Here is a 27279-nt window from a genome sequence, read left to right on the forward strand (position 1 = left end):
TTGCAGAAGGCATGCAACACCGACGGCAGGCTGGACGGCGGCGGGTGTCCGGCTGGGCAATTGTCATCCGGCCGTGGAGGAAGGACGTAGGGGACGAAATCGTACCCCTTTCTCCGCCGGTGGCCTCCTCTTGGATCACGACGGCCTCCTTGACGTCGCCGTCCGAGGCGTGGACAGAGCGGAGGTGGTCTCCCATTCGAGCTGCGGACGAAGAGCTTCCCCTTGGTCCGGCATGGCGTCACCTACGATGTCCTGGGTGAACGGCTTTAGGATCTTGCGGGCGTCCTCCGTGGTCAGCCCAGGCGGCAGCGCTGCCTTCCCGATCTCTATGTAGTCGGACTTCGCTTCATGGAGGCTGAAGCGCAGCCGCGCCGATCCCGTTGTCGTCAGACTTCCGCTTATTGGAGGGCGGTTCCCAGAGTCGGAGAAAGGAACGGAGAAACCCGTACTTTCCGTTGTTTTTTTTATGTTGCGTGCTAATAAATCGGGAAGCCAACTGGAGACGGCTTCCAGAAACGAAAGAATGATGTACCTCCTCCGGTTCAAAAAAAAAAAAAAAAAAAAAATCATCCATTTACGTCGATTTCTTCTATATATTTTTCATATAACGTCTCTTCTCTATATCGAGTAATCTTTTTTTTTTTTTGTTGAATTATATCGGGTAATTATTTTTTTGGCTGCGAGTAATCTTTATTGGCACTGTTTTACCTCCGTCTTCATGTATCGATCATCGATGGCATAAGCGCCAACTATTCTGTTTTAACCATGGCTTGGTGCCAGCTTTTGAGCTCGCTTTTGCACTCGTTTTTCTAAGCGTGGTGTCCGGGGGCAAAAAGCCATATCGCAGTGGGATTGATATCCCTTAAAAAAAGGAATGTGACTCGTACGGACTCTTTCTCGTCAAAGGGAGTACATTATCAATAGTTCGGGTGTGACCATATCAATCTTTAATATTTTTATAGCCCTTAAAACTCTAAACCCTAATAAGATTCCGTTTCACGAAACTTATCTATTTAAAACAGGTGTTCCAAGTTAAGTAAACGGGAATCTTTATAGAATTTGAAAATAAATAAAAGATTGCCTCTTCGACGCATCTATGTGCGTGGGTCCCGCCACCACTCCAATTCCGAAGCTGTCTCTCCTTAATTAGGTTTTCTTGCTTTCCCAACTTCATTTTACTCGAGCGTCTCTCTCCTCCGCCTTCGTTTCATGGCCCCTCTCGTTCTAGTTCGAGAAATTCTCGAGTTCGTGTTCGCTTTGCTCTTCGCTTAAAGTCGACTAATCTTTTCGGTATTTTTCCTGGGCTTTGTTTTTGATCGCAACCTCTTGACCTTGGCGCGCTTTTTTAGCGGTATATGATGCATGCCCTTTGGATTTTTCTGCTCTTTTTCGTTGTTGTCGTCGTCGTTGTTTTCCGAGTTATTCTACTTCTTGGTGTTGGTAATAAATTCCCTACTTTACTTTTATTTTACAGTCTAATTGACGATAAAAGGGAGATTTTTTTTTATTTGTTCTAATGTAATTCTCCTGATGCTGAATTAATAGTTGTTAAGATTATGTATGTGACGTTGTATGAAACGACATCTTGTATGCACTACTGTTCACAAATTACATTGTGGGAGATGTTCCAGAAGGGGATTTCTAATCTATTTTGCATATGTGGTAGTGTTTCTGCTTACCGTAGCAATAGGGTTTTGAACAATCGGTTGGCCTATTATTTCGTTCTCGCTATTTGCTATTTCTTGACAAGAATTCGAAATCATGGTGGAAATAAATTTTTTTGTCCTTTCTGTTGAGATCATCTGTGTTTTAAGTTGATGTGGTTTTAGGTATCCAGCAATAGGCTGGATACCTTTCAGTTACAGATCCTTGTTCATCTCTGTGACTGGAGTCCATCATGCGAATATATGTTGGAGTTCATAGTTTCCTTCTTTCTTTTGTTTCTCTGTTTCATGAACTTCTTTGAAGGAGGAGTTTGTAGCGTATTTCAGGTTCTATTTGTTAGCTGTTTAGTAGTAACATGCTCCCGTGTTTTTTGGAGTCCTGTGGTTTAATTTTTTCTTGGTGTGACAAATTCTATGCTAAAAGGATGTAGCTGTGCGGGAGGTGATTTTTATAACGGCCTCCTGTAGAAACGCCGTTTGGACCAACCCTGATTTTCAACTTAAAAATCTCTTAAAGCAAATATTTTGGCAATGCCTAGTGTAGGATATGAACATTCGAATATTTTTATTATCCCAATTTAAACACCAGAAGTATAAACAACTACTCATAGTTGATAACTTCGCATCAATGTTTTTAAGGGGAAGAAAACAGGATAGCTATGTTTGAATGGAGAAATATCTCTGTGCTTGTGTGTGCATGTGCATATATGTTTGTGTGCGTGGGATGAGGGCAATGATGCAGCGGGAAGTGGCTGTCATATGATCTACCCCTGTGTGACTGCACAGTTTCCCTTCTATTTGATCTCTCTTCTATTCATTGTCACCTTCGATGTTATAAGCCACACAGAAAGTTTAAAATTTATTAATGAATCATACTTCCAAGCTTAGTCCATCATGGATACAGAGGCATAGGGAGATGTTCTAAAGCTTTGTGATTTTGGGAAAGAAAGGAAAGCTGTTATATTACAAATTATGAGTAGTTCTTCAATCAACATAGGAGGGCATGCTATGTAATGGACCCCATTCAGTTCTATTTAGGGATATCAAGTAAATTTATAGTATTGAGGCCAACAATATTGTAGTTTGCAACGTGATCTTGATGCTAAATAGATTTGTACCATCAACTGTAAGGATAACTGTCACAAACTTTAATAGGAAATCAGCAGAAGATAAGTCCTTGCTGATAAGCTGCAGTCAAATCTTCATTAGTCCTCTTCCTATGGCTGATTTTCAATCTCAGTATAATATTATATCACATGTTGTAAATGCTACGTGAGATGCATTGGGAATTATAGCAGCAGAACCTACAATCTCCTTTAGGTTAATCGAAAATGTGTGATCAATGGGCCTTAAAGCAGGTGACTTAAATTGCAAACTTTTATTGGGACCAATGCCATCATCCTTGAAGGAAGCCTAGCCTAATTGTTTTTGTGTAGCGGTTATTGAGTAATTTCATGCTAATCCATTTATACAATTGTTTCTTCTGCTTTCTTATCATAGAATTGGACTGATATTTTCATCCTTAGGAGTAAACAAATGAATGCCTTATCTCACCTTGAATGTTTAATTGTGTGTGCATGTGCGTTTGTGTTCTTTTAATGTGCAGTTGGTTTATACATATTGTGTTGGTAAACATAATGTCAACGCCCAATGAGTATGAAAATTAAAATTTGAAAAAGTTTGATCAATAAAACTTCCATGATAAGGGAGGGTGATGAATTTTTGTTGATTCTTTTTCTCTTCCAGGAAGCTTATCTTTGATCAGTATGGATTTTACATGTGAAAATCGAGGGTGGGCTTTCTCTCAAAAAGAAAATCCATCTTGGGCTGACAACATATATCAGAAGGTAGAAAAAATGTGCACCAATAAAATGGTTCAGGTTGGCATCTTTTATCTTGAGCAGAATAAGTAGTTTATTAAGTGATTTGCCTAGTAATATAAGATCCTTATCTTTTTCCCCTCATCAATCCGTTATTTTCTTTTTTATTCTTTCTTATAAAAAATAATATATTATTTTGTTGGACAGGTTCCTCGCAAATATGTTAATGTAGTGGGTGAACATGTTAAAAAGTTCCTTGACGAGGTTGATGAATGGCTCGACCCTTCTAGTAATTGTGCTAAGGAGATAGATTTTGATAAATCTATTGATAATGATTATAAGAAATCAAGTGAAAGAGTTGATGAAAACCACTTAAATGAATTAGCAACTTCTGCCATAGAGGAGCCTATCATTTCTTCAATGGAAGATATGAAACTTGTCACACTCCCTGATATAACCCAAGATACTCCAAGCAATGAACATGAAAAGGAACAAATTCCAGCTGAAACTACAGATTCTAGTTGCACAGGTGTAGATGGAAATTATAGAAAAACTGCAGATGCATTCACATCTTCTGACGTCACAAGTGCTCTGTCAGCTGATGAAGTCCTTCCATCAGAGTCCCATAACAATATGGTGCTTGAAGAAAGGTTCATTGTGTCGGGCAATAATACATCAACTGAAATATGTGGTATGCATTTTCTGATCAACCACGTACAGTATTTGCTTATTTGGTTGTTTGCATTGCAGGTGTTATGTACCATTTATAAATTTTCCTAAATAGATGTCATTGCAGGCACCTCTACATCTAAGGACACAGCATCTCTTGTGCAGTCTCTTGGAAACGAACTTGAGCAAAAAATTGGAACTAATAGATCAGAGGCTGATGTGCAATTACCCGAATCAGGTATGCGCTTAACTTCCCAATTGTTTTCTTCCTTGTACTGGCTGTTCCATTTTATCACATGTGTACTATAAAGTATGACTTTGATTCTAATATCTTCTAGTGGCTCATGCACTTTTCTGCATATTAACTATAAAAAGATTTGCCAGATCCTTGGTCATTAGTCTGCCTAAATTGGCTTGATAAGTGGAATGTAGGCCTCATCCATGTGTTTTCATTGACTGGCAGTTTTCCATTAGGAATATTAGTAATGCTTCTTATGAGTCAACCTAGGTGTGACCACATCTACTATCTACTATATCCTTATGCCAAAATTTTAGTTTCCTAAGTATTGGTTTTCCAGTAATGTTTTTTGGACATACTTTGAGGTTATAATATAATCCACCAAGCTTTTTTAGGGATTGAATTGAATCTCTCTGCCACTGTAAATTGCCATTGTAAAGTGTCAGAATTTAAAAATCATCAGTATTATGTCTCTATTCTTGTAGTGGTTTCCCCGAACTCCCTTTTGGGCCTCTTTGGACATGCGAGTACCTAATTCCTGAATATAATATGCTGGCAGGAAAGGGGTGTTGGGAAATAACTTAAAATGGGCAAGAATTTTGAGGGGAGTGGAGGTGCTCAGAATCAGTAATCTTGACTTGATTTCGTAGAAATAATAGAAACCGATTGAAAGAAGATTCCATCTCTCTAAAATTGGAATAATGGAATGCCAGACTCCTCTGATCTCTAGATTTTCTCAATCATGGTTTTAGCTTCTTGAGAGTTTTTATGAGAGAGTACATAATCCACGGATTACTGGCTCGGGTTCCAAACAGGCCCTTAGTGTCAAAAAGTTGTGCTTAAGATTTGATGTGATACATCACTTGTAAAATTACAAAGTCAGATTTAGATTCCTTTTGTCATTTTCTTCTGATATATCTTCATTTTTCTAGTTCAACAACGGTTTCCTTCTGCTGAGCAATTTTTGCTTTTTTCCTCTACCATTCCTTACCCTTTCTGCACCATTGTAGTATTAGAACTGAAAGCTTTTAAGATTAGAGGACGTTCTTTCATAACTCAGAACCTATATCGAGGTTTTGTTTTGATGGATAAAAGGGAAATGAAAAGCTGCTATCAAAACTGCAAGATGGTAAATGCAGGGTTGGCTTGAAGACTGAAAATACTGGTCTTTTGGCTAAGAAATCAGGCTGTTGGGCTGGGCTGGGAATTGGCACGAGAGCTTCAGGTTGAACAAGTTTGGGCCAGGATCGGACTTAGGATTTTTAAATTGGAAAAAAGGCTTCACTCCCTGAAATTCTCAGGGCCATTTGTGCTTCACTGAGCACCTCCTGTTTAAACATACCATACCTTCTTGTTGCAAGGGACATATAACAAGTTATGTTTTGGATTTTGTTATGTCATGTTTCATTTTCAAATGTTCACCCATATGTGTTCTGACATTTACTGCTACATGCAAAATTAACTACAATGAACTTCAGTTGACCACTTCCCCTCAAAAATGAAAAAAGGGAAATCAGTTTATCATTGCTGATCTTGCATCTGGGCAGACCCACTTTGTTGAATTGTTGATTCTTATAGATTTTAATTCCCCAAATACTTGATTAGTGGTTTTGTAAGTTCAGCCGTTTCAGAAATTTCAGACTTCTCTGGTAGGGAAGACTTGTTCAGCAGTACTGATCTAGCTGAACTGAGTGCAGAACTCGAAGAATTTGAGGATGTAGATCTTCAGGATAGCTGGGATGATGATGATGAAGACTATGAACTTGCTTCAGTCTCGTATCAAGAATTCAAGAATAGGTCATACAAGGTAACTTGCAATTCATAGATATTATACTTTCATATTAAACAAAACTAGCACCAACACTTGTGTGTGTTTATCTAAAATGTCTACACTTGCTTATACATGACTGAGCGATATTGGCCATGATGTGCTCTGCAAATCATGTGATTATACACTTAAGGTTGATTTTCTATGTTCATTGTCATGAGAAGGTGCAGCTGCCTCACATATTAGTCTTGTTGTGCATGACAAATCATGCCATCCATTTTGTATGATGCAGTCATCCAGATTTACCAGGATTTTCCATTAGTTGTTTGCTATTTGATTATCATTCATTATATACCATGATGGTGCACTTCTATACTACTATTTAAATGATAGTTTCAAAATTATAATATGCTTTTTGATTCTGTCAATTTTCATTCAAAAAGTACACTTCCACTTATCCTAAAAATGCTTTAATTACTCCAATTGCTCGCTCTCCCATCTCAGTGATCACATTGTGTTCTCTCTCTCTCTCTGCCCCTCCCTCCCTCCCTTTTTTGATTCAGATGGGTCCCCTTCCTCCTCCCCCTATCTAACTCCATTAGTTACTTCTTTCTCACTTCCCCTTCCCTGAATGGACCACACTAAGTCAAGAACATATACATGCAAAACTTCCAAACATATTGGACTATCCATCCTTGCTCTCTCTCACCTTTAATTCACTTAAAATATGTACACTCCCCCACAACCTGCTTCCCTCTTTTCGCTCCCACCAGCATATCCTCCCTCAATTTCTCCTCTTTCCCCAGCCTGTGTGCAAACAATTATAAGGAAAAACAAATGCAGTGACCATATGAACAACCAAACAAGTAAGGAAAACAATTAGAAAAATAAATAAAATTCATTAGACATGATTTAATAAAATATTTGAAAGATAATTATTTGATAGAAAAAAAATAAGAAAAATTGGAGATACCGGCTAGAAACAAATAATCATAATAAAAAGATTATGAGAGTAAACAAATTAGGAAAAAATAAATAAACAGCTGCAAACAAATAAAGAAATATTTTTATTCTTATTATTGTTTTGATTTATAACTGTAAAATTTTATAATGTTTTTTCTTGAAATGTGCATTGCACATGCTGATTGCTAGTATCCCATAGATACATGACATGCTTTTTGTTATTATTATAATTTACGTCATATCAACTTCCTTACTATATGGCATTAGTTTCTACTTGTCTCGCCTTGTTCAAATATCATTATTAATCACTTGAAGATAGTTTTGCAGTTCTAAATATACGTAGCAGTCCGATCATTTTATTAGGTGCATCAAATTTATAGCCATGTACATGCTCATGTGCATATAGTACGAATGTATTCTCATGTCAGGTTAGGTTAGGCAGCTACCTAATTCATTTTGGTCTATGTATTAAAGGAACCCAATTGGAACATCAGATATTAGTGGGGTCTACATTTAGACCAAATCAGATGCATTGTTTCATGTTGGTTTGGGTTGGGTAGGGTCCTGTTGGGTGTTTGGATCTAGTCCTGTTGGGTTTGGATCTGGGTTGGATCTTGGGGAGACCATATTCTTTTGCAGCCCTAGGTGGATCTTAGTGCAAGTTCTTGTTTCACAGACATTTGTCTGGTCAGATATAAGTGCTGAACAGCCATTAGATCTTTATTGGAATCATGTACTTCAGTGTATTTCTCCCCGACTGCACCTAGTGAACATTGGAAACCCTGTTGTTAGTATCCTACCAAGATTGCATAGCTAAATCTTAGACCCTGATTTTCTTGATCGGAACATGGGTCCACCTATCCACTTTAATCTCCTTTCTGGCAGATGGAATCTATTGTTTACCATCCCCTACTGGATCTTATGTAGAAATTGTGCTGATCATCTCTCTCGCGCTCTCTCTACCCTTGACTTGTTGATGCAAATAAAACATGATCTGCAAGCATTAATATGCTGACATCGTAATAGTCGATCGATTTCTTATTATCGAAGTAGTTAGACCAACACTCAGCCAACTCTTGCTTGATTTCATTTCTTATAGGAGGGTAATCACTTCCTCCTGTTGAGTTTTAGTTCCTGTAGTTTTCTATTTGCCATTCTTTATGATGCATCTGCATCTGGAGTTTTGGAATAACCACATTGTGCAAGTATTTTATGAACTTTGCTCTTTGTGAGCCAAAATTGCCGGCTGACAATTGTTTTCTTCATTAGAAAAAACTCAAGGCTGCTATAACTTCAAAACTGCGGCTGTCGAAGAATTATGGGCAGGTAGCATATTGGCACCAGGATACCAGCAAGCCAATGCAGGACAGACAAGGAATTACTGCTTCGTCGTTTTCGAAGTCATCCTCTATTCACGATACCATGGAGTCTGATTGGGAATTCCTGTAAGGTTGTGCGAAGCTGCTAAATAGTCATTCCAGCTAAGCTAGCTCTTTCTCTGCCAAGCCATGAAGAAGGAACACTATGATGCTGGCCCAAATAGGCTATGCAGTCTGATAAATTAATAATAGGTCATGCTTCATTCATTATACGAGCCAATTTGCTAAATTACTCACTACACATTTGTGCTTCCCTTTCTGTGGGCGAAGAAAAAGAATAGTGCTTTCATTAGGAACTTTATTGCAACTAGAGGTTTTGTTCATATATATATATATATATTAGCGTGGCATTTTGTGTAACCATCATTTTTGTAGTTTTTGGTTATGCAATCAGAGTTCTCAGTATTACAAATTTAAAGCTAATTCTGGTTCATGCTTAAAAGAAAATCTGGTCCTTGCCCAGGAGGTTTAATTTCCTCAGCTGCTGCCGCATGCTCCAGTTCTCTGAGGAGTGTATTTGATGAATGCTCATGTACATAACTGGTTCTATTGTCCCTCATATGGTTCCCTTCTCTAGAGTGCCATGACAAAGAAAAAATAGCTTTTTTCCCTCCATTTGAATGATGGGAAGAGCTTGGTAGCCGGGCACGGTTTAGTTCTGCAATATTCTGGCTGCAACCTGGATTAAGCGGGCAGTGATCTTTCCGTGATAACTTCCCAATGTATTGCAAGGCATGTGAGAGAGATGAATCTTATAGGGATCTCAGCCAAAGAGATTAACTTGAAAGCTCTACAGGTATCCAAGATGTTTGCCTTGTGGTCTGGTGCAAATGTAGTTATGCTGTAGTGCAGTATTTCTTAGCCTATATGGATCATGAGTTGGGTCATTCTGATGCTAAAAGGCTAGCTGAAAGATACTATTTGAATTTTTTGGTTCTATACAAATATCGAAGATATGTTTGTTGCATAACTGATATGAGATTAAATATATATCCCTATCATGCAATTTGGCTGAAGTGATGAAGCCTCTCTTCTTTTTTTTTAGGGTTACAGGTGCAAATGTTGGTTCTTTTGCAATTTATGAGGATGTGTGGGGTGGAATCCTTATGGGCCTTTGATGATGGGTCAAACATTGAGGACCTCTGACATTCCTACCCTTTTAAGACTGGGATGGTTTAATCCCCATCTCTTCTATCCTATATTCATCCCATTTGCACGGTCTAGCATCTGGCCCACCTTCGCTTCCAACATGGTCATGGTGGCGTTGTGAAACTCTGTCCATAAGACTTCCAAAAGAGCAAGTTTTTCTTCGATGAGGAGCAGTGCATCTGCGTATGCACGTAGGTGAAATCTTTTAAGAGCCCAGCTCATCACATTAGTGCACTTAGCATTTGATATGAGGCCCATACATAAGTGGGAATAGGCTGATACAGTGATTTCAATTTCTCTTCCAATTTGGACTGCCCACTCTTCGTCGAGTTAAATGAGGTCAGGTTTTGCACAGCCAATGAAATTGTGCAATGTTCCCCAGCTATTGAAATCTTACAGTCAGGATTGCAAACAATCCAGACTCTATCATGCATCAAGATTATCGCACTGTACAAGTATTTAATAAATGCATCTTTTATTTCATTAAACAGCAATGCTACAAATATGAAATGCAATATAACTTTCATTCTCTCCTAGACATGTAACCCTTCCAACTTCTATATAACCAGTACTCGGCAAAGTCGAATTTGAACATTTCATTCCTCTGAACGAAACCTGTGTTTATATTAACAAATATCTTGACCCGTATTGACTGCAAAGTGGGCCCACAGTGGTACATGATGCCCATGGGCTGCCTTAGTCGAGGGAATGACTTCGTATCAAAAGACTGAGACCGAGAAATTGGAATTTCATTCTAAAAATTGGTAGGAAGATGAACCTAGCATTGATTAATAGACAGAAATCAAAAGTGAAGCACAAATTAACTTAATTTTAGATCAAAGCACAGATAACTTAATCTTTTATGATAAGGAAAATCCAGGAACCTAATTATTGTATTTATCGTTGTCCCGGCTCCAAAAAAATAATTATAGTGGGGTTGAAGGGCTGTATGATGTTTTGCCGAGCAAGCCATTTCCCTCAGGGTTCTTCCCTACCCTCTTTTTTTTTTTTTGGCATTCTTTTACCACGGTTCCCACCTACATTTTATATTTCAAGCGTGCTCGGTAGCTACGACTTTCTATTTAACAAATGTGCATACAATATTTCGTTCCAGGTATCTGGAACGCCAGGCAGGCACCAATGGATGCAATCGGCATAAACGTTGGGCTCCGATCTCTGCTCACTTGTTAAAAGCTTGCCTCTTCTCTCGGTGTAAACCGATGTGTGTCCGTCCTTGCGGAACTCTGACAACTGGGTGATGTTCAGCAGCGTCACTTTTACCTTGAGCCCTCGCAAGGCATCTCTCACTGCCCCCATGATATCCAAGCTAGATCCTGTCCCCCAGTATGGACCTTCGATCGGATACGTCTCGTTGAAGCAGTTCCCACTGCTTCCAGCTTTCCATTCCCAGCTCCTGGACAATTGTAGCACCATGTAACATCAACAAAGTTCATATTACTAGTTCCGAATTAAACACGATGGTCTTCTGATGTTTTTTTTTTTTTTGGAACTTACCATAGATGGGTTGGTGATGAGCTCATGAAGAAGAGCTTCTGGTTCTGAGGATTGACGGTGGATTCAATCCATTTAGCCCAAGTTTGTAGAGCCATTCTATATGCAGTGGGGACACCGTACTGCCAGATGTCAAGAGTGCCAATTCTGTTTCAGGTTCGAAAGGATTATAAGTTGCATGGTTTCGGATCTTCTTCAAGAGTGAGTTTTGAGGTTTATAGAAACCATATGTCAACTGAAAAGTTAAAGAATATTTGTCTCCATGCTATCTATCTGTGAATCACTAATCAGTATAGAATTGTGACTCCATGGAATGGAGAAGCGGGGAGGGAAAAGGAGCTACTCACGTGGCGTTGATGAGAGGTTTGTACATCCACCACACATAGCTATTGAAAACCATGACATCGACTCCCTTCCAATTCCGGCCATGCTTGGCAATAGAGTCTAAATGGACCAGCCTCTTCTGCACCGTGTGCTTCGTAGCATGGTCGGAATTTGACTCCACGATAAAGGGAGCCCAGTAGAACTCGATTGATGCATTGAACTCCTAATAACCAAATTAAAACAAGCGGAGTGAGTGAAGCATAACGTAGGTTTGAGCTTTGAATTCATGATTCGCATTGAAACTTTGGTGCTCGCAAACTAGGCTAGTCCTACCTCTGCTACAAAAATTTTCCTTGGAGGATCCTTGTGCAGGTACTTCTTGTTGTCAGCCGCACCAGATTGGAGGAGGCACACCATGGACTCCCACTGCGTTCTCTGAATCGAGTCCCCTATGAACATGAGCCTCTTGTTCCTCAGGCTCTCCAATAGCTTCACAGCATCAAACCTGAAGGAAACCAGTCCAGCACGCATTGTACTCCCAAAGCCCAGAAGTCAGAGCTCTAAATTAAGGTTTAATACACAAAGATAAGGGTGATGCTGACCTTGGCAAGTCACATGAATGAGGTTTCCACCTCCACTTCTGATACAGGGAGTCGGGCCTCCCATTTCTCTGGCAAGTCAGTTGCCTGGTCAAGTAGGGGCAGCTGTCTTCAGTATAGAGAGGGCGAGAATTATGCTCATCCAACACCCACTTTCCCTCAAAGAGATTGCATCTGCGGTCGAGAACATGGTCCAGTTCTGCGGCATTTCTTCTTGCAGAGCTGAAGATGGCCGGAAATGACCGACGGAGGGCACGACTCCAGCTAGCACTCGATGTCTCTGTGACTAATCTCGTGGTTCCGAAGATCAAAACCGAAGCCAAAATGAAGGGGAAGAGGGTCAGGACACGGCGATCGGTGGGTGGCGACTTCATTTAGGCAGGCATGTAGATACTCGAACGCGTCGTGGATTTGAATCTTCTCTTTTGTTTTCCGGTGGGGGGTTGCTTCCTCTTGAAGTGTTTCGAGAACACTCATGCAACCACTCCTCGCAGCAGTTGCTACGCGAGACACGCTTTCCGGATTGCTTGTTCCGAAGGAAATCACCGGAGGTGATGGATGAGCTAATTTTGTCAAACAGGTTGTAGGCTACGTAGCTGAAGCGGTGAAGCCCCGCCGATTTCATAAATGGTCTTAGGCTGGCTAACCTAATACCACCAATGGGTCCGCCGGCCTCATGAACGACCTTGCTGGTGAGAAAATAATTGGAAATGCAGGTGGTGGAAAACGGTGGTTAAGCTGCATCCATCAACTCTTTGTGGCTACATCATAGAAATAGCTCAGGTCTTCATGTAAGTCGTCATCATGAAGCAATTTAGTTCGGTAGAAATTTTCTTCGATCTAAATCCAATCCATATTTGAATAGCTAAATTTATATCTAAATTTAACCTATTTTTATTTTCAACAACTGAAGTTTATTTATGGAAACTTTTTAATAATTAGTTTCAAAAAAGCTGCAACCACAATTGATAGAGAATTGATTCTGATGGTAAAACATTAATCATGTACTTAAAAGCAGTCACCGGTTGATGAGCATGAGGGTCCATGATATAAGAAACTCTTTTGTTCCTCAGGAAGGTGGTGTTGCAGGTGCTCCAACAGAAATCATGAAGATGATCTGCACTCATATAAAAAAAGATATATGCACCGAACCCTACAAACTTATGGTCTTAATAGTTTTCTACCTCCAAAACATCTTTCTATCTCGCTTCATTTACAAGGCAACAAAGCTAGCCCAGGAATTACAACATCATGCTAACATTTTGTTTAGAGTCAATATACAGAACATAGATTGCTAATACGAAAGGCAATCGTGAGATTCACAAGTAAGGGTACAATATGAGAACGGTATATATATATATATATATATATATATATATATATATATATATATATATATATATATATATATATATATATATATCTAATGGAGGTCGAGACATGAAGGGCTTGCCATATAAGAACTTGGAAAGCCTATTTTCAAGAGCCTATTTGCCAATCACGACCATTCGGATATGGCATGATGGCAATGATAGGCCAGGGCCCATATTTTGAAATGGATGTTCTGCTGTGGGCTTTGCTCCATTATGGCCATTTGCCATACATAAAAGTCCGTGAATAGCGAGCAGAACGGCTGAGCCTGGCCCAGTCCAATTGGTACTTGCCAATTTGCACCCTTCTCCTACTGAGAAAAGCTTCCCGCGAAAAGCTGAAGGCTATAGATGGATGGTGATTTCTTCATAGCTACTTTATTGAGGAAGGCTTCCATAGGTGCTTCAAATCAGCACTACTTCCACGTCAAAACATTCAATTTACCATATTGGTACCCTTTCTCAGCTTTTCTCATAGCAAGGGCTGCAGTTTATTTCCTTCTTCGTCGCCCAATTGCTCAAATTGGCTGTGAGATGAGGGAGATGAGGTGGTTTTCTTCTCCGTAGAGTATGATGTCCTTTTCCATGTTTTAAATTTCCCTGCATCGTTTCCATTTATAGATTTCATGCTATTTTATGATTTTTGGTTTCATGCCTATTCATATCTTCTTTTTTCCTGCAATGTTTCAATTTTTAGATTTCTTGCTATTTTATGAGTTTAGGAATCCATGCCTATTTCTTACCAAGGGACCAAAGGAAACTTTTCTCAGTTATTATGTCTTCACAGCAAATGTCAATTATATTTAGTCTTAAATTATTATATAAAAGCTCTGATGCAAAGAATATGCCAGATTTTTAGCTTCTAAGTTTCTTAAATAATTATAGATTATAAATTCTAAAAAATGATATCTTTGAAGAGTGCTTATTTCCTAGAATTGTATGCATTCCCTTCTGGTTTGTCTATTGGTTATAGACACACATAGTCATGGTAGAAACAAAAAGAGAAATTTAGTTATGTACATGAAAGAATCAGAAGTATAAATGCTTATCACTGTCCTATTTCCTCTTTATAAGAAGCAGAAATAACAGACTTTCACTTTGTTGGCTTTCCTTTTTCAATTTCTTCTTTTCAGTGTAAATTTTCATTGATTGGTCTTGATACTATGATAATCACTTGGTACATTGCTAATTTATCTCTGACTAGTCTACCAACTGCTATCTGAAAGTAAACAATTTTAGAGATACTAATGTAAGATGCTTACTAGAAATGTGCCTGTTCTGCTGCTGAGACTATCTAATGAGGCCTCAAATTTTTGGTACGTTATTTAGCTGTTTCAGGTTTGTGTTCTTAGAGGGTGAGCCTTGGCTTGATGATAAGTTTGCTCCATTATGACTTGGAGGTTATGGGTACGAAACATGAAATAGCCTTTCCACATTTAAGTTATAAAGATGCGTACATCTGACCCTTCCTAAACCCTGCAATGGTGGGAGACTCGTGCATTAGGCTGTCTTTTTTCACGTTTGTGATCTTCTCATTCGAATTATTTTGTATCAATAGTTACTTTATTTCATTTTGCTTGATATAATTATGTGTAGCTTGGCTAGAATTTCCTTGATACTCGGATAAAGGTAGAAAAGTAATATGTTGACTGTTAGATAGAACTAGAAGGAAGCAATGTGAAATTGGAACGATTGCTCTGATGGGATGTTGAATTGCTTTAACTTGTGTTCTCTTCATTCTAACAATTTTTTCGTTAGTAATTTATCTCTGATTATTTTGCTTTTGCTTAACTAAACTTGACTAGAACTACCTCCTTGGATAAATATTTATATGCAAACATGGCTGGTGGAGAAAGGAGGAAGGAAGCACTTGAGCTACTGGACATGCACTAGATGAAGGTAAAGCTATAAACCTTTTCATGCTCCTTGTGGTGTTATTCCTGTAAACAGAAAATGAAGTGCAATGATATATCTTAATAGTCAAGTATTTTTTTTTTTCAATGTTGATGTTCCCAGTTTCATGCGCTATGATTTGAATGTCTCTTTAGGTAATCCAAAAGGCAACCATGTGAGTTTGCTATAAAGAAAATCATGTGTATAGTTATATTTTTTAATTAATATATGTGATGGTTCAAATGTCTTGCACATTATCCTAGAAAAGGTGATGTGAAGCAGGCAGTATGTTCTTTGAACTTTGCAATAGACTGCAATTTTCAGAGCTAACCTACTTACTACTATTTTCAAATGTTTCCTACATAAATTTCGTTATTGCTAAGCTCAGTCATCAAAGATATGCTTTTGTAATAGATTTTAGAAAAGCAAGGAAATAAAAAGAAAACTTAATTTGATGTCCTTTTCAAACCAAAATTTGATGTCGAGGACAACTTCAGCACTTGATACAAGAAGAGATGCACATTCGTCCACCTTCGAGATAGGAAATTGCAGATACATGTGAAGTTGAAAAAATTCATGACAGAGAAACTGTTTCTGCTATTTTGCTTTCTGTTCCAAGCAGAATGTGCGCGATTTTAAGTATTGAAATTCATGCACTATCTCTAAAGTTGAATATATTTTGATCTTTAGGTCATTGCTTCCTACGAACTATACTTCAACTTTGTATTATCAGCTTACTGGTTGGATAAGGTAGCCTCACCTACCCATATATCAGCCAGTCAGAGCCCTACCTGGCTACTTGGTTTAGCTTGTTCTATTCTTTTTTATATTATTTTCTTTTTCTCCCTGACTAAGACTAAGGTGTGGGAATTGCCCTTTTCCTCATTGTACTTTCTTCTCCACCACCAATCGCCCATCTTATAAGGTCTCCATATGAGATAATTGTTTTATTCTAATCCATCTACTGTTTCACAGATAAAAGTGTGGAGGGTTGGAAACGGTGATCTTTCTTGTCCATGTTGTTGTTACAAAGGAGCAACAAGGCTCTGCTCTGTCCTTCTAAATTTTGTGACATCATGTTCACTTTTGCTCTTTGTTGTCATGGTTGAAAGCTCCTGAAATTACAATATTGTCTAATAATTATGAAAAGAATATTGGTCAACTATAGCGTTTTCCCATGACTAAAGATATTCCTTTTGTTTTTTAACTTGACGATCTAAGACGTACACGCTCGTCGAGTTATGGAACCTCATGGAAGCACAGATGGTTGCTGATAGACTCCTTTTTGGTATATTCCTGGTATAGGTAAAAGCAAAAGCACTTATCCTTTAAATGATACTTTCAATTTGTATACATTCATTTATATATTGTTTTATGCCACAGGAGTTGGAGCTCATTATCTATGCTTTGCTTTTTGACGCATTGTTGCTTTGTTATCTCTTATATGTCAGAGCAAACCATCTATAGATATATGCTTCAGTTCCAAGTGGAGACTACAGGCAAATATTGGACGTAACTTGAAGATTTTCATCTGGCAACACAGCCAGTTATTGATTTCCGACATGCCTGATGCATGAGGTGGAAATATAGAAATTTGGATGAATTCTTTGCATAGGATTTCAATACTTGCTATGTTTAATGGAGATAAGCTTGTTTGGAAGGAAAAACTTGAGAGATTGATCTACTGAGCATCTCAAGCAAGAGTTGTCATTCATGTTCTGAAAACTCCAAGGCAATATCTCTGGCACTGGAATTGTGCCGGTCGCATGCCAATGATTGGCAGGCTGCAGTGCCATTTTAATTCCTTCCATTTGTTTCTGCTTGGAAAATGAAAATTCTTGAATGCCTGTAATTTATCTGGTGGATGTCAATTAGCTACAGTTGGATATGATGTATTTTATTTGAATTTTTTGTTGGCTATGAACAAATTAATATTATACTAAAATGAGAAATAAATTCTGCTTGGTCATTGGTTCAGGAATTTCAACTATTCAATGTCAAATAAAGGTTGACAACTGGAAGTTTTTTTTTTTTTTTTTATAAATATGAGTGAGATGATAAATCAATTTATGGATCGTCAACGGTTGCTTTTGTAATCAATTTATGGATCGTCAAGTCAACTCATTCAATGAATGTTGTTTCATTCACCACGCGGCTGCACTAGTTTTTCTATCTATCTATACCCGCTCTTGTGCTGGTTGTTAAATACTCCTATAAATAAATCTCGTTCAACCCATCCTTTATATTTTCCGGCATGCTCAAATATTTACGGAGGGCATCAGTTGTATTGAGCACCAATTCCTCGAGTCCCAGTGAAAAGAAATGTTTAAAGAAAGCTGTCGGAAAGTCTTTAAAGATTGCACCCATGAAAAGGCTAATTACAAAATTGCCTTGTAAAAGTTGGGCTAGCTGTTGGAAGATGTCAAAAAAGGAGTTTGATAATTAAAATTATAAAAATTGAATACGTAATTATTAGAAGAGCGACTTATTTCTAATAATAGAGTTTATGGCATTTTATTTGTTGCAAGAACTGGGATGAGAGGGTGAAAGCCCACCTTAAATTAGGGTGAAGTAGGATCGGACCTGAATCACCAGTATTTGGCATGCAGTAACTTTGCCAGCTCAACCAGGGCACAAATATTACTATAATACTTCATAATTCAAATGACAGCAAAAGAACTTCTACAATACAATACGTGCAATTCCTTTTATGTGGTTCACATAAGTTTAAATACAACACTTGTTTGTGGAAAAACGTTATAGATCTCTCTCTTTCATGATAATACGAAAATTAAATTCACAATAAATTGTGTCACGAGAGACCTTCTGCATTCTTTGATTTCAGAACTGTGACTCTATTTGAAAGGAAGAATTGTGAAATGAAACTTAAAGTTGGAATTAGTCACCAAATAAATAGACTTTAAAGCTGACCAAAGAATAATTTGTCGGCTGTCATAAATTCCCATAAATGTCAAACAATTTATTTTATCTCGTAGATACACAGAAACAATTGAGATTCCATCCATGGACATATCTGCAATTGATTAAAAAAATTAATGCAGTGGTTCCTCAACGAAAGAAAGAAATTAAGGTATAAAATAATAATATCTTCGGTTACCTATCTCCAGATATCTTATCTAGTCATTCTATGAAAGAAGGAAGAAAGTTACTGCCCCCGCGGTTATTAAATAATCTGATAACTAATTCGCTAACCACTTCACGTCCTTTGCCTTTCCTCCCTGCGGTCCTTCTCTGTTTCTCTCCATGGGGTCCAAAGAGAGGATAGGTGGGGAAAGGAATTCATTTATTGAAAAGAATAATGGTACAAATTATATTTCTCAAATAGAATAATGGATCAATTTGTGTCCTTTATATGTATCAGCTCGCTCTTCCTTGAAATTGCTAATGAAGTCTTGACTTCTTAGCATGATTTAATAATCACTAATTTGTAATGGGGCTGTACATTGTCCCTCATGATTTCTTAGCATGATTTAATAATCACTAATTTGTAATGGGGCTGGAAAATTATGAGGAATCCCCGAAGGCATGTGATTAAGGGGTTTGGGTCGTATCTTCTGCACAAAAGAATGATTCATCTTCTTTCGTAACTTTAACTGTTGGATGCGAGCCAAGGTTGAATTTAGAAAAGATACAACCCAAACTCATGATTAAGTTGGTTGTACGCTGAAAGAAAAATCATGTTAATAGACAAATAATAGCAAAAAAATTCTCTCAAAATATACTCAAAGGATTGGAGACGAAAAGTGCCGCCTCATCAAGCTAGTAAAGTTTTTAATAGTTGGATTGGTAACCTCGGACTAAATTTTAAAGAGATATACATACATTTAGAGGCTAGTTTATATATATAAAAAGAATAATTTACAAGAATATACATATAAATAGTAAATTTACAAGAATATCCATATAAGTTTAGATATTTATTAGAATATATATATATATGCAAAAAGAATGATTTATAAGAGTAAATGCACAAATAATAAATTTGGAAAGATATATATATAATTTGAGATATTTGTAAAGATATACATGCACAAAATTCTTCCACTTATTTGATGTCGAGCTTATAGAGAGAGAGATAAACACAACATTTGTTTGTGAAAAGAAAATTATAGATATCTCTACAATAAAAACATGTAAATAAATTCACAATAAATCATGACCATATCTAAAGGAAAAATTGTGAAATAAAACTTAAAGTAGGGTTAAGTCTCCAAATAAATAGACCTGAAAGCTGACCGGAGAAGATTTTATCGACTTCTATAAATTTTCATAAATGTTCAATCAATCTTTATTCTTCTAGATCTTATGGAAATTCCTCGTAGATGCAAAAAATTGAGAGTCCATGCAAATTTGCTCGAAAGTATACTGCATCCATGGACATATCTGCAATTGATGGAAAAAAGATGGAGTTCTTGCTCGACAAAAGAAAGGAATTAATGCATAAATTATATATTTCCTGTTACCTGTCTCCGGCCATCTTTAACTGAATCCAGTCATGCTATAGAAACAAAGGAAGAGAGTTACTGCCCTCGTGGTTATAAATAACCTGATAGCTAATTCATCAACAACCTCACGTTCTTTGCCTTTCCTCCCTGCGGTCCTTCTCTCTCTCTCTATGGGGTCCAAAGCGAGGATAGGCTTCGGTCCTCTCCTATTCCACTGCGTTCTTTTAGCACTCCTTGTGGCCTCCTCGCATGGTGTAATAGTGGGGAGTTCGAACGGGGGAGGGAGCTTGGCCCAATGCAACCTGTTCCAAGGGAGCTGGGTCTACGACGAGTCATACCCTCTGTACGACTCGGCGAGTTGTCCGTTAATTAGTACAATCGATTTCGATTGCCAGAAGAGTGGCCGGCCGGATACGAAGTACCTCAAGTACAGGTGGAAGCCCGATGGCTGTGAGCTCCCGAGGTTGGTTCGTAACCTTTTATGCTATCTCAATCAATCTTCTTTGAAATAAATTGTTGATGCCTGATATAATATATTTGTTTAGATATCATACATGAAATATACAATTGAGTGTTGTTGCTTATGCTGTGTTTAGCTTACCTTTTAGTTAAAAGTAAATCATAGATTAGATTTCAGAAATTGATATCTAATTTTCTTGCGTCGAATTGAGTGACTTGGGATGGATCTAAACGTTCATTGGTGCAATGGTTGTGTAGATTCAATGGCAAGGATTTCTTGGAGAGAATGCGGGGGAAGACGATAATGTTCGTGGGGGATTCAATAAGTTTGAATCAGCGGGACTCGCTCCTCTGTTTGCTGCATGCGGCAGCACCCAATGCTAAGTTTAAAAGGTCCTATAAAAACCCGGTCACTAGTTATAGAATTGAGGTTCGTATCCCAGTTTTTTTTTTTGCCCTTTTGTTTTAAATTAAAGATTCACTTGACTTTAATTTAATTCTTGAGAAAGAAAAGGACATGCCACGTAAAATAAATTCTTCATGTCTTGATATCTATAGATAAACCATTCTCTCTGAAGGGAGGAGTGACACCCTGTTGCCCCGCCTAATTTACACTCATCGAAGATATACTGCATGTCATTATGGTGCAATATACCCAAAATACTTAATCCAAAATTCTGGCAGAGCCGAAACATGGTACAAAAAGAAGTTCCAAGACCGCATGTCACCAAGAATTACTGCTGTACACCAATATACTTTGGATTGGGATCGCAGGCATTAAGTTGACTGCAGAATTTTGTACCATCATGAATAGTCGCCATATCATTCATCTTAGAGACAGATAGCTTTTATTTATCCCGGTGTCACGGAGATAAGAGAGCTGCCTACTGTTCGATCTGACTCGTTTTTCACGCCCTTTTGTCTGCTAAATAGATTTATGGTTACAGGACTACAACATCACGGTGTCACGTTGCCTCGCACAGTATCTGGTGGACATTGTCCCTGAGAAGATAGGGAATGTCATGAGGCTGGACTCCGTGCAACAAAATGGGCAAATCTGGCTTGGCGCAGATGTTCTCATCTTCAACTCGTTCCTCTGGTGGAACCGCACCAATCCCGGCCGACCGTGAGATCCCACCATCCTGATCCCGTACGTTCCATCACTCTCAGATCTGTTTCAGCAATTTTTGACCCTAGGATTGCATGGTGCAGATGGGACTATATTCAGGATGGCAACGAGATACTTAAAGACATGAACCACACGGAGGCTATGGCGAAGGCTCTGAACACATGGGCCAGATGGGTGGATTCCAACATTGATCCAAAGACAAAGAAGGTCTTCTACTTCGGACTTCCCCCAATCCACCTGTTGTAAGTTATGGCACCATATCCATTTGGAAGTTGTCTACGAAGAAGCATAGCATGGTTCATACTGAATATAATTAAGTTCTTGTTTGCTTTCGTCTTTTACTTGTGGTTTTAATTGGGACAGTGGAGAGAACTGGGGCCAGCCAGGGAAGACTTGCGTCGGACAAACAGAGCCACTGATGGCGAGGACGTACCCGGGAGGTCCAATTCCGCAGGAAAGCATAGTGCGAGGCGTCTTAGGAAGTATGGCGAAGCCAGTCTACTTGCTTGACATAACTTTCCTCACGCAACTCAGAAAAGATGGTCACCCGGGACGGTACAGCGGGGGTGATTGCACGCACTGGTGTTTAGCTGGAGTTCCGGATACGTGGAACCTATTGCTGAATGCCGCCCTTCTTGAATGGAACTGAATTTCCTTTTTTTCCCTCTGGAAATATATGAAAGCGTCGCAAATGAGAAGATTTTCATGTAAAATGGGGGAGAAAAAGTGTAATTACTAGAATCAGTTGCATGGGTTGTTTGCTATTTTCTTTTCTCACTAATAATTATCGTGGAATGCAAAAGTGAGACAATGAGGACATCTTAATGGGAATGTAAGTGTTTCTCAGTGCACAAATTGGTTTGCTCTTATTTTCTTCATAAAAAAAATGTTATTGTTTGAAAAAGAGAAGGTTCCATACTAATACAATAATAATATAAGTTTGAAAACTGCAAGAAATCATTACACATATCACGAAATTACAAACCGACTATCGATAATGCTTGAACAATCGGTATAAATATATACATCAAATATTAATAGAAATCCAGCCACTTAAAAGTGATATAGTATATGATATCTCATAAATCTTTATTAATATTTTCAATGCTTTCCATTCCAATTCTTTTTAGCTTGATCCGGATTAATTATCTTTTCGACTTTGGACTAAATTTCGGTCACGTTTTCGGCTTGTGATGGAGAAATCAATAATATCACATTTTTCGCTTGTGCATGACGGGTCAATCAATAGTATCACATTTCTAACCTATTATGGGGCTACCGATAGTTTTACATTTTTGGTCTGTGATGGGGCAACCAGTGGTTTCACATTTTCGGCCTGTAACGGAGCAATCAATAGTATTACATTTCCAGCCTGTGATAGGGCAAACCGTTGTTTCACATTTTCGGCTTGTGACGGGGTAATCAATAATATCACATTTTCAGCCTATGATGGGGCAACCAGTAACGAGATAAGCCCAAAGTCCTAATTCATTTAATCAGCTCACATTCACACATCAATTCCTTTTAAAACTTTATTTTTGGCTTAAATTAACCATGGTCACATTTCCAGCTCGTGATGGAGCAACCAATATAATATGGTTAGTTCAGAGCACCATATCCATTAGTCTGATTATGTAAGTGTAATTTATGCTCATATATGCATTTATCATACTATCAATCAAAAGCAAAAAATTATCAAAATATGATTTAATACTAAAATCATCATAAAATCATTCTTGCTTCTTACTTATCTGAATCATATCATATCATTCATATATAGGTACAAAAAATTTGGATCATAATATATTATACATATATAGGTACAAAAATATTTATATCATGCAGGTTAGTATACAAAGATTCTCACATCTTTGCTGCCAACCCAGACAGACTACCGCAATCTATGGACTGGGGTGCGCAGAACTCTACTCAATATCCTCTTGTCCAAAAGATTGTTCTCTTACAAAACCAGGTCAACATCAAAAATTATCCGAAGTATCCAATAACCTAAAACCCTCTACTGATCCACTAAAGGGGTCCATCATCATGTAGCAACCCAGAACTATCCAGCTAGGGGTGGCAATCGGGTCGGGTCAGATCATAAACGGGTCGGGTCACATGCAGGTTGGGTTAGAAAATCATAAACCTGAACCCGACCTGTTTATTAAACAGGTCAGAAATTACAATCTGAACCTGATCTGTTTATTAAACAGATAACCCGACCCGACCCGTTTAACTTGTTTAATAAACAAGTAACCTATTTACCCAACCCGACCCGACCTGTTTAACCTGTTTGCCTAACCTGACCCGTTTAACCTGTTTAGACTTGCCCAACCCAACCTGTTTAACCTGCCCAACCCAACCTGTTTAAACCTGTTTAGACCCGTTTAACCTGTTTAGACCTGTTTAACCTGTTTAACCCCGTTTAAACTATTTAGACCTATTTAACCTGCCCAACAGTTAAACGGGTTAAATGGTTTAAATGGGTCAGCATCTAAAATCCGTATCCGACCCAATTAATAAACAGGTTAAATGGGTCGACCTGTTTACAACCCAAACCTGTTTAGGCCAAACCCAAACCTGTTTATGGCGGGTCGAACATGGGTCGGGTTGGCGGGTCGGATCATATTTTGCCACCCCTATATCCAGCGATCCTCACAACTAATGATCTCTCCGGATTGAGCTAGAGAGAGAAAGTACTAATAAAATGAGAGAAAAACTATAGTACAAGATTTCGTTGGGCTTCTCCCTGCCCGGATGAATGTATCCCCATACAAAATTAGGGCCGACCATGAAAATAGATTTATATAGGAAGATATATGAGGCAAACTAAATAACAATGCCCAATTATTCGAATTAGTCAGCACAATATAATTTAATTCATCCGATCAAGAATCATATATCAAATCAAGGGAACAGATCAGGAGTTATCAATTATAGGTCCGATGGTGGCTGACAACAGTCGGGTGCAGGATCGACAAGGTCGACTAGGCAACAGTGTCCGGCGATCCAGATCAGTCCGCTCTAGCCAATCAAGCTAGTCAAATCATGAAATGAGAATCAAATCATGGTACAGGTAACACATTAGAGATTCATAATGAAATAGTTCAATGGTATTCGACAATGGTCAAGGTAAGGCTAATGCGATAGGTGGTCGTAACGACATTAATCTAGGATCCTCTATTGGGATCGATTCGGACCCACCATGAAAACATCTAGGACCCTCCTACTGGGTCCACAGAAACACACAAAGAAAGGAAAACAATCTAGGTAGAGAGAGAAAGTCAATAGAGAAAAAAGTCCTAGTAGAGAGAATTCCATAAAGAGAGAGAGAGCGAAAGAGAGAGAGGAGAGAGGAGAGAGAAAGAGAGAGGGGAGAGAGGAAGAAGAGAGGCGTTCTCTTCTTCTACTCCAAAATAGGGGAGAGCCCATCTCTCATTTTCTTCTTTAGATCAGAGGGGGTGACAGCCATGATGGCCAGCCTCGATGATGGTGGCCATTAGCGGCCCGTCGGCCGCGGTCCTGCTGGCAATGGTGGTTGGCCAGCACAAGAAAGAAGGGTGAAGAACCCGAAGAAGGTGGAAGGCAACTCGGTCTAGATCTTGGCCAGCCCACTAATCAACAGCTACATTTTATTAGGGTCCTAGATGACGATGAAAAATGGCCGAATTTCGGCTACCGACGATGATGAACAAGGAAGAAAAGGGGCCAGGACAGAATGCTCTATCTTTGGATAAAATTTTGGTGATTTGTCAGCTTAATTCAAAGAAAGTCGATGGCTAGATAAATAGAAGAAGAAGAGAGGAGGGTGGCTTGGGTCTTACCTCAGTCCGGCGACGATCTGGCGAGGTTTCCGATGAGGAATCAAGGAGAAGACTCGGAGAGGAGGACTTGAAATCGGCGGCAGTTTCTGATGATTTTGGCGGTGGAAATCTGAGGAGAAGGAGAGATATATAGGCAAGTTCTCCAAGTTTGATTTGAACTCGATCTGCCCTCGGTTAGCCACCTTTTCTGTCGGAATTGGAGAGGAAGAAGACTCTGATGGGAGTCTTTTTCCCCACCTGGACCGTGCCACAGTGCACGATCGGGCGGGCCTAGCCCCTTTCAGGCCGGCCCACAAACCTACGGGACCGGGCTGGTAACAAGTTGGGTTGGGCCTGGCCCCTTCGGGCTGGCCCATGAGCCCTTTTATTTTTCTAGGGTATTACAGTAGCCATTCATCTGGATCCTCTCATGCATCAAATGTGTTTGATGCCAGTTTACCTAACTAACAGCTCTTCATTTTGTGAGGTTCGGTTTTGTCCATGACCATAATTAGATGTATGGGTCTGTCTCAATTATTTAGAACCGGCTTTACATATCCTTATTTATCAAATAGAGCAAATTTGGATCCATTTTATAGTTTTCAATATATTCTCTGATCAACTACGTATCAACATGATATGTATCCATTTTGCTCCGATCATATTAACATGGTATAGGTATGTATTATGTGCGCATAACAAAGCCTATGATTTTATGATACATGGGACTGAGGCCTACTGAGAGTGAATCCATTCTTCTACATTTGTTTTGGCATTCTTAGTATTTTTTAGAAACTAGCCAATTGGGTTCTTAATGAAACGGCAGAATTTGAATGTGTTGATAAGTTACCTTTTATTTTAAAAAAAGAACTTAAAACAAAAGCTCCTTAATATATTTAAACTAAAGTTGATTTATTGTTTATGAGCTTCACAATCATCTTTTATTTTATTATTAACTATATATGGCCGATAAGTTAAAATTTAAATGGTTTGGGACGAAAAGGACGATAATTTCCGACACGACCCATTTACTTGACCCATCTGGTCCAACCTGTCAGATTTAAAGTCGAGCAAGAGTCGGCCAATTGCGACTTGCTAATAGGTCGAGTCAACTTATGGATGCAAGTATAATAGGATCATATATTTCTATTTCAATTGTCTCTCCTTTTATTCTGTTTCCTGTGTTGCTATTTGTTTCTGGGACGAGACTCTGGCTGGGTTCATCCTTGGAATTAGATAGCTGGGTTTTTCCCTCGGAAAAAGTCCGATCATGTGTTCGGTTGGCTGGCTCGACCCTTCGCAACCGTCAATTTTTTCTCCCTTTTCTTTGTCTCTTTTCTCCCTTCAGTTTTTCTTCTTGTTGTCTTCTCTTTCCCTTGTGAATGTTATATGTCTGGCGAACCATTTGTAAGGCAAATCTCATAAATATTTAATTTGTCATATGCTTTTCGTCGCCGCAAGATTCGCTAAGCCCATAAGAGATTTCTAGGGTTTTAATTAAAACAAAACCAATTAATATAATACTCGTAAAAACTGTATGACATTTCAATTATGCCATGGAATTTGTCCATACAGCGGGCTTTCCTTTTGGAGGGGGGAAACGTGCGGTGAAATAGTATACCATATATTATACAACTAAAAGGATCACATGTCACTAGTGGACAACATCCTCCTTCCGTCTAAAAGGACTAGTGCATTTATATTTGGAAAGGAAATTAGCTTCCAGGTGGCAGGCAATGCAAAACTTATTTGTCCTAGTTACCAAACTTTGGAAATGAATCTGAGTGCATTTATTGACAAATTAAGTGGTATAGAAACTTTTTTTTATCATTCTAATACTGAATAGGAATGGTCTAACAGGCCAATCTTGTGAATTCTACCTCAAGTTGTTTAACTAAGTTAGTATTTGACAAATTTTGCTCAGAGGAAGAAGAGTAGTATCAGAATTGTCGAGCTGGCTACACCAAGTTTAATGAATTGCGATCCACTCTTGTGCGTACGGATGCACTAGCGAATTATTATACCTGATTTCACATTTTCCAAAATTTAAAGAACAAGTCAGTCATAAAAAAAT

At 38.6% G+C, this 27279-nt stretch overlaps 3 protein-coding genes across 7 annotated transcripts; 2 read left to right on the forward strand and 1 right to left on the reverse strand.

Moving 5' to 3' along the window:
* Positions 1-1414: 1414 nt before the first annotated feature.
* Positions 1415-9009, forward strand: LOC120111615. 5 transcript variants are annotated; one of them, XM_039129167.1, is made up of 6 exons: positions 1415-1662; positions 3411-3511; positions 3692-4175; positions 4269-4391; positions 6014-6198; positions 8392-9009. In XM_039129167.1, the coding sequence occupies exons 1-6, from the start codon at positions 1557-1559 to the stop codon at positions 8569-8571; spliced, it is 1179 nt and encodes a 392-aa protein (XP_038985095.1). In that variant the 5' UTR covers positions 1415-1556; the 3' UTR covers positions 8572-9009. The 5 variants fall into 5 exon arrangements, with proteins under 5 accessions (XP_038985095.1, XP_038985093.1, XP_038985096.1 ...); XM_039129165.1 differs by having other exon boundaries at positions 1422-1662; positions 3411-3544; positions 8392-8924; XM_039129168.1 differs by having other exon boundaries at positions 1428-1662; positions 3411-3544; positions 6089-6198; positions 8392-8861.
* Positions 9010-10108: 1099 nt separating this feature from the next.
* On the reverse strand, positions 10109-12860 carry LOC103702996 (protein trichome birefringence-like 31). The gene is made up of 5 exons (XM_008785679.4): positions 12089-12860; positions 11820-11991; positions 11510-11709; positions 11166-11309; positions 10109-11064 (listed from the first exon to the last, which is right to left on the reverse strand). Exons 1-5 carry the CDS (start codon positions 12457-12459, stop codon positions 10719-10721), a joined length of 1233 nt encoding a protein of 410 aa, XP_008783901.2. The 5' UTR covers positions 12460-12860; the 3' UTR covers positions 10109-10718.
* Positions 12861-19995: 7135 nt separating this feature from the next.
* Positions 19996-22227, forward strand: LOC120103758 (protein trichome birefringence-like 42). The gene is made up of 5 exons (XM_039129688.1): positions 19996-20277; positions 20532-20703; positions 21221-21399; positions 21486-21644; positions 21766-22227. Exons 2-5 carry the CDS (start codon positions 20560-20562, stop codon positions 22049-22051), a joined length of 768 nt encoding a protein of 255 aa, XP_038985616.1. The 5' UTR covers positions 19996-20277; positions 20532-20559; the 3' UTR covers positions 22052-22227.
* Positions 22228-27279: the final 5052 nt, after the last annotated feature.

The sequence above is a fragment of the Phoenix dactylifera genome, chromosome 8 (assembly GCF_009389715.1).
Source record: "Phoenix dactylifera cultivar Barhee BC4 chromosome 8, palm_55x_up_171113_PBpolish2nd_filt_p, whole genome shotgun sequence".
NCBI classification, from domain to species: Eukaryota; Viridiplantae; Streptophyta; class Magnoliopsida; order Arecales; family Arecaceae; genus Phoenix; species Phoenix dactylifera.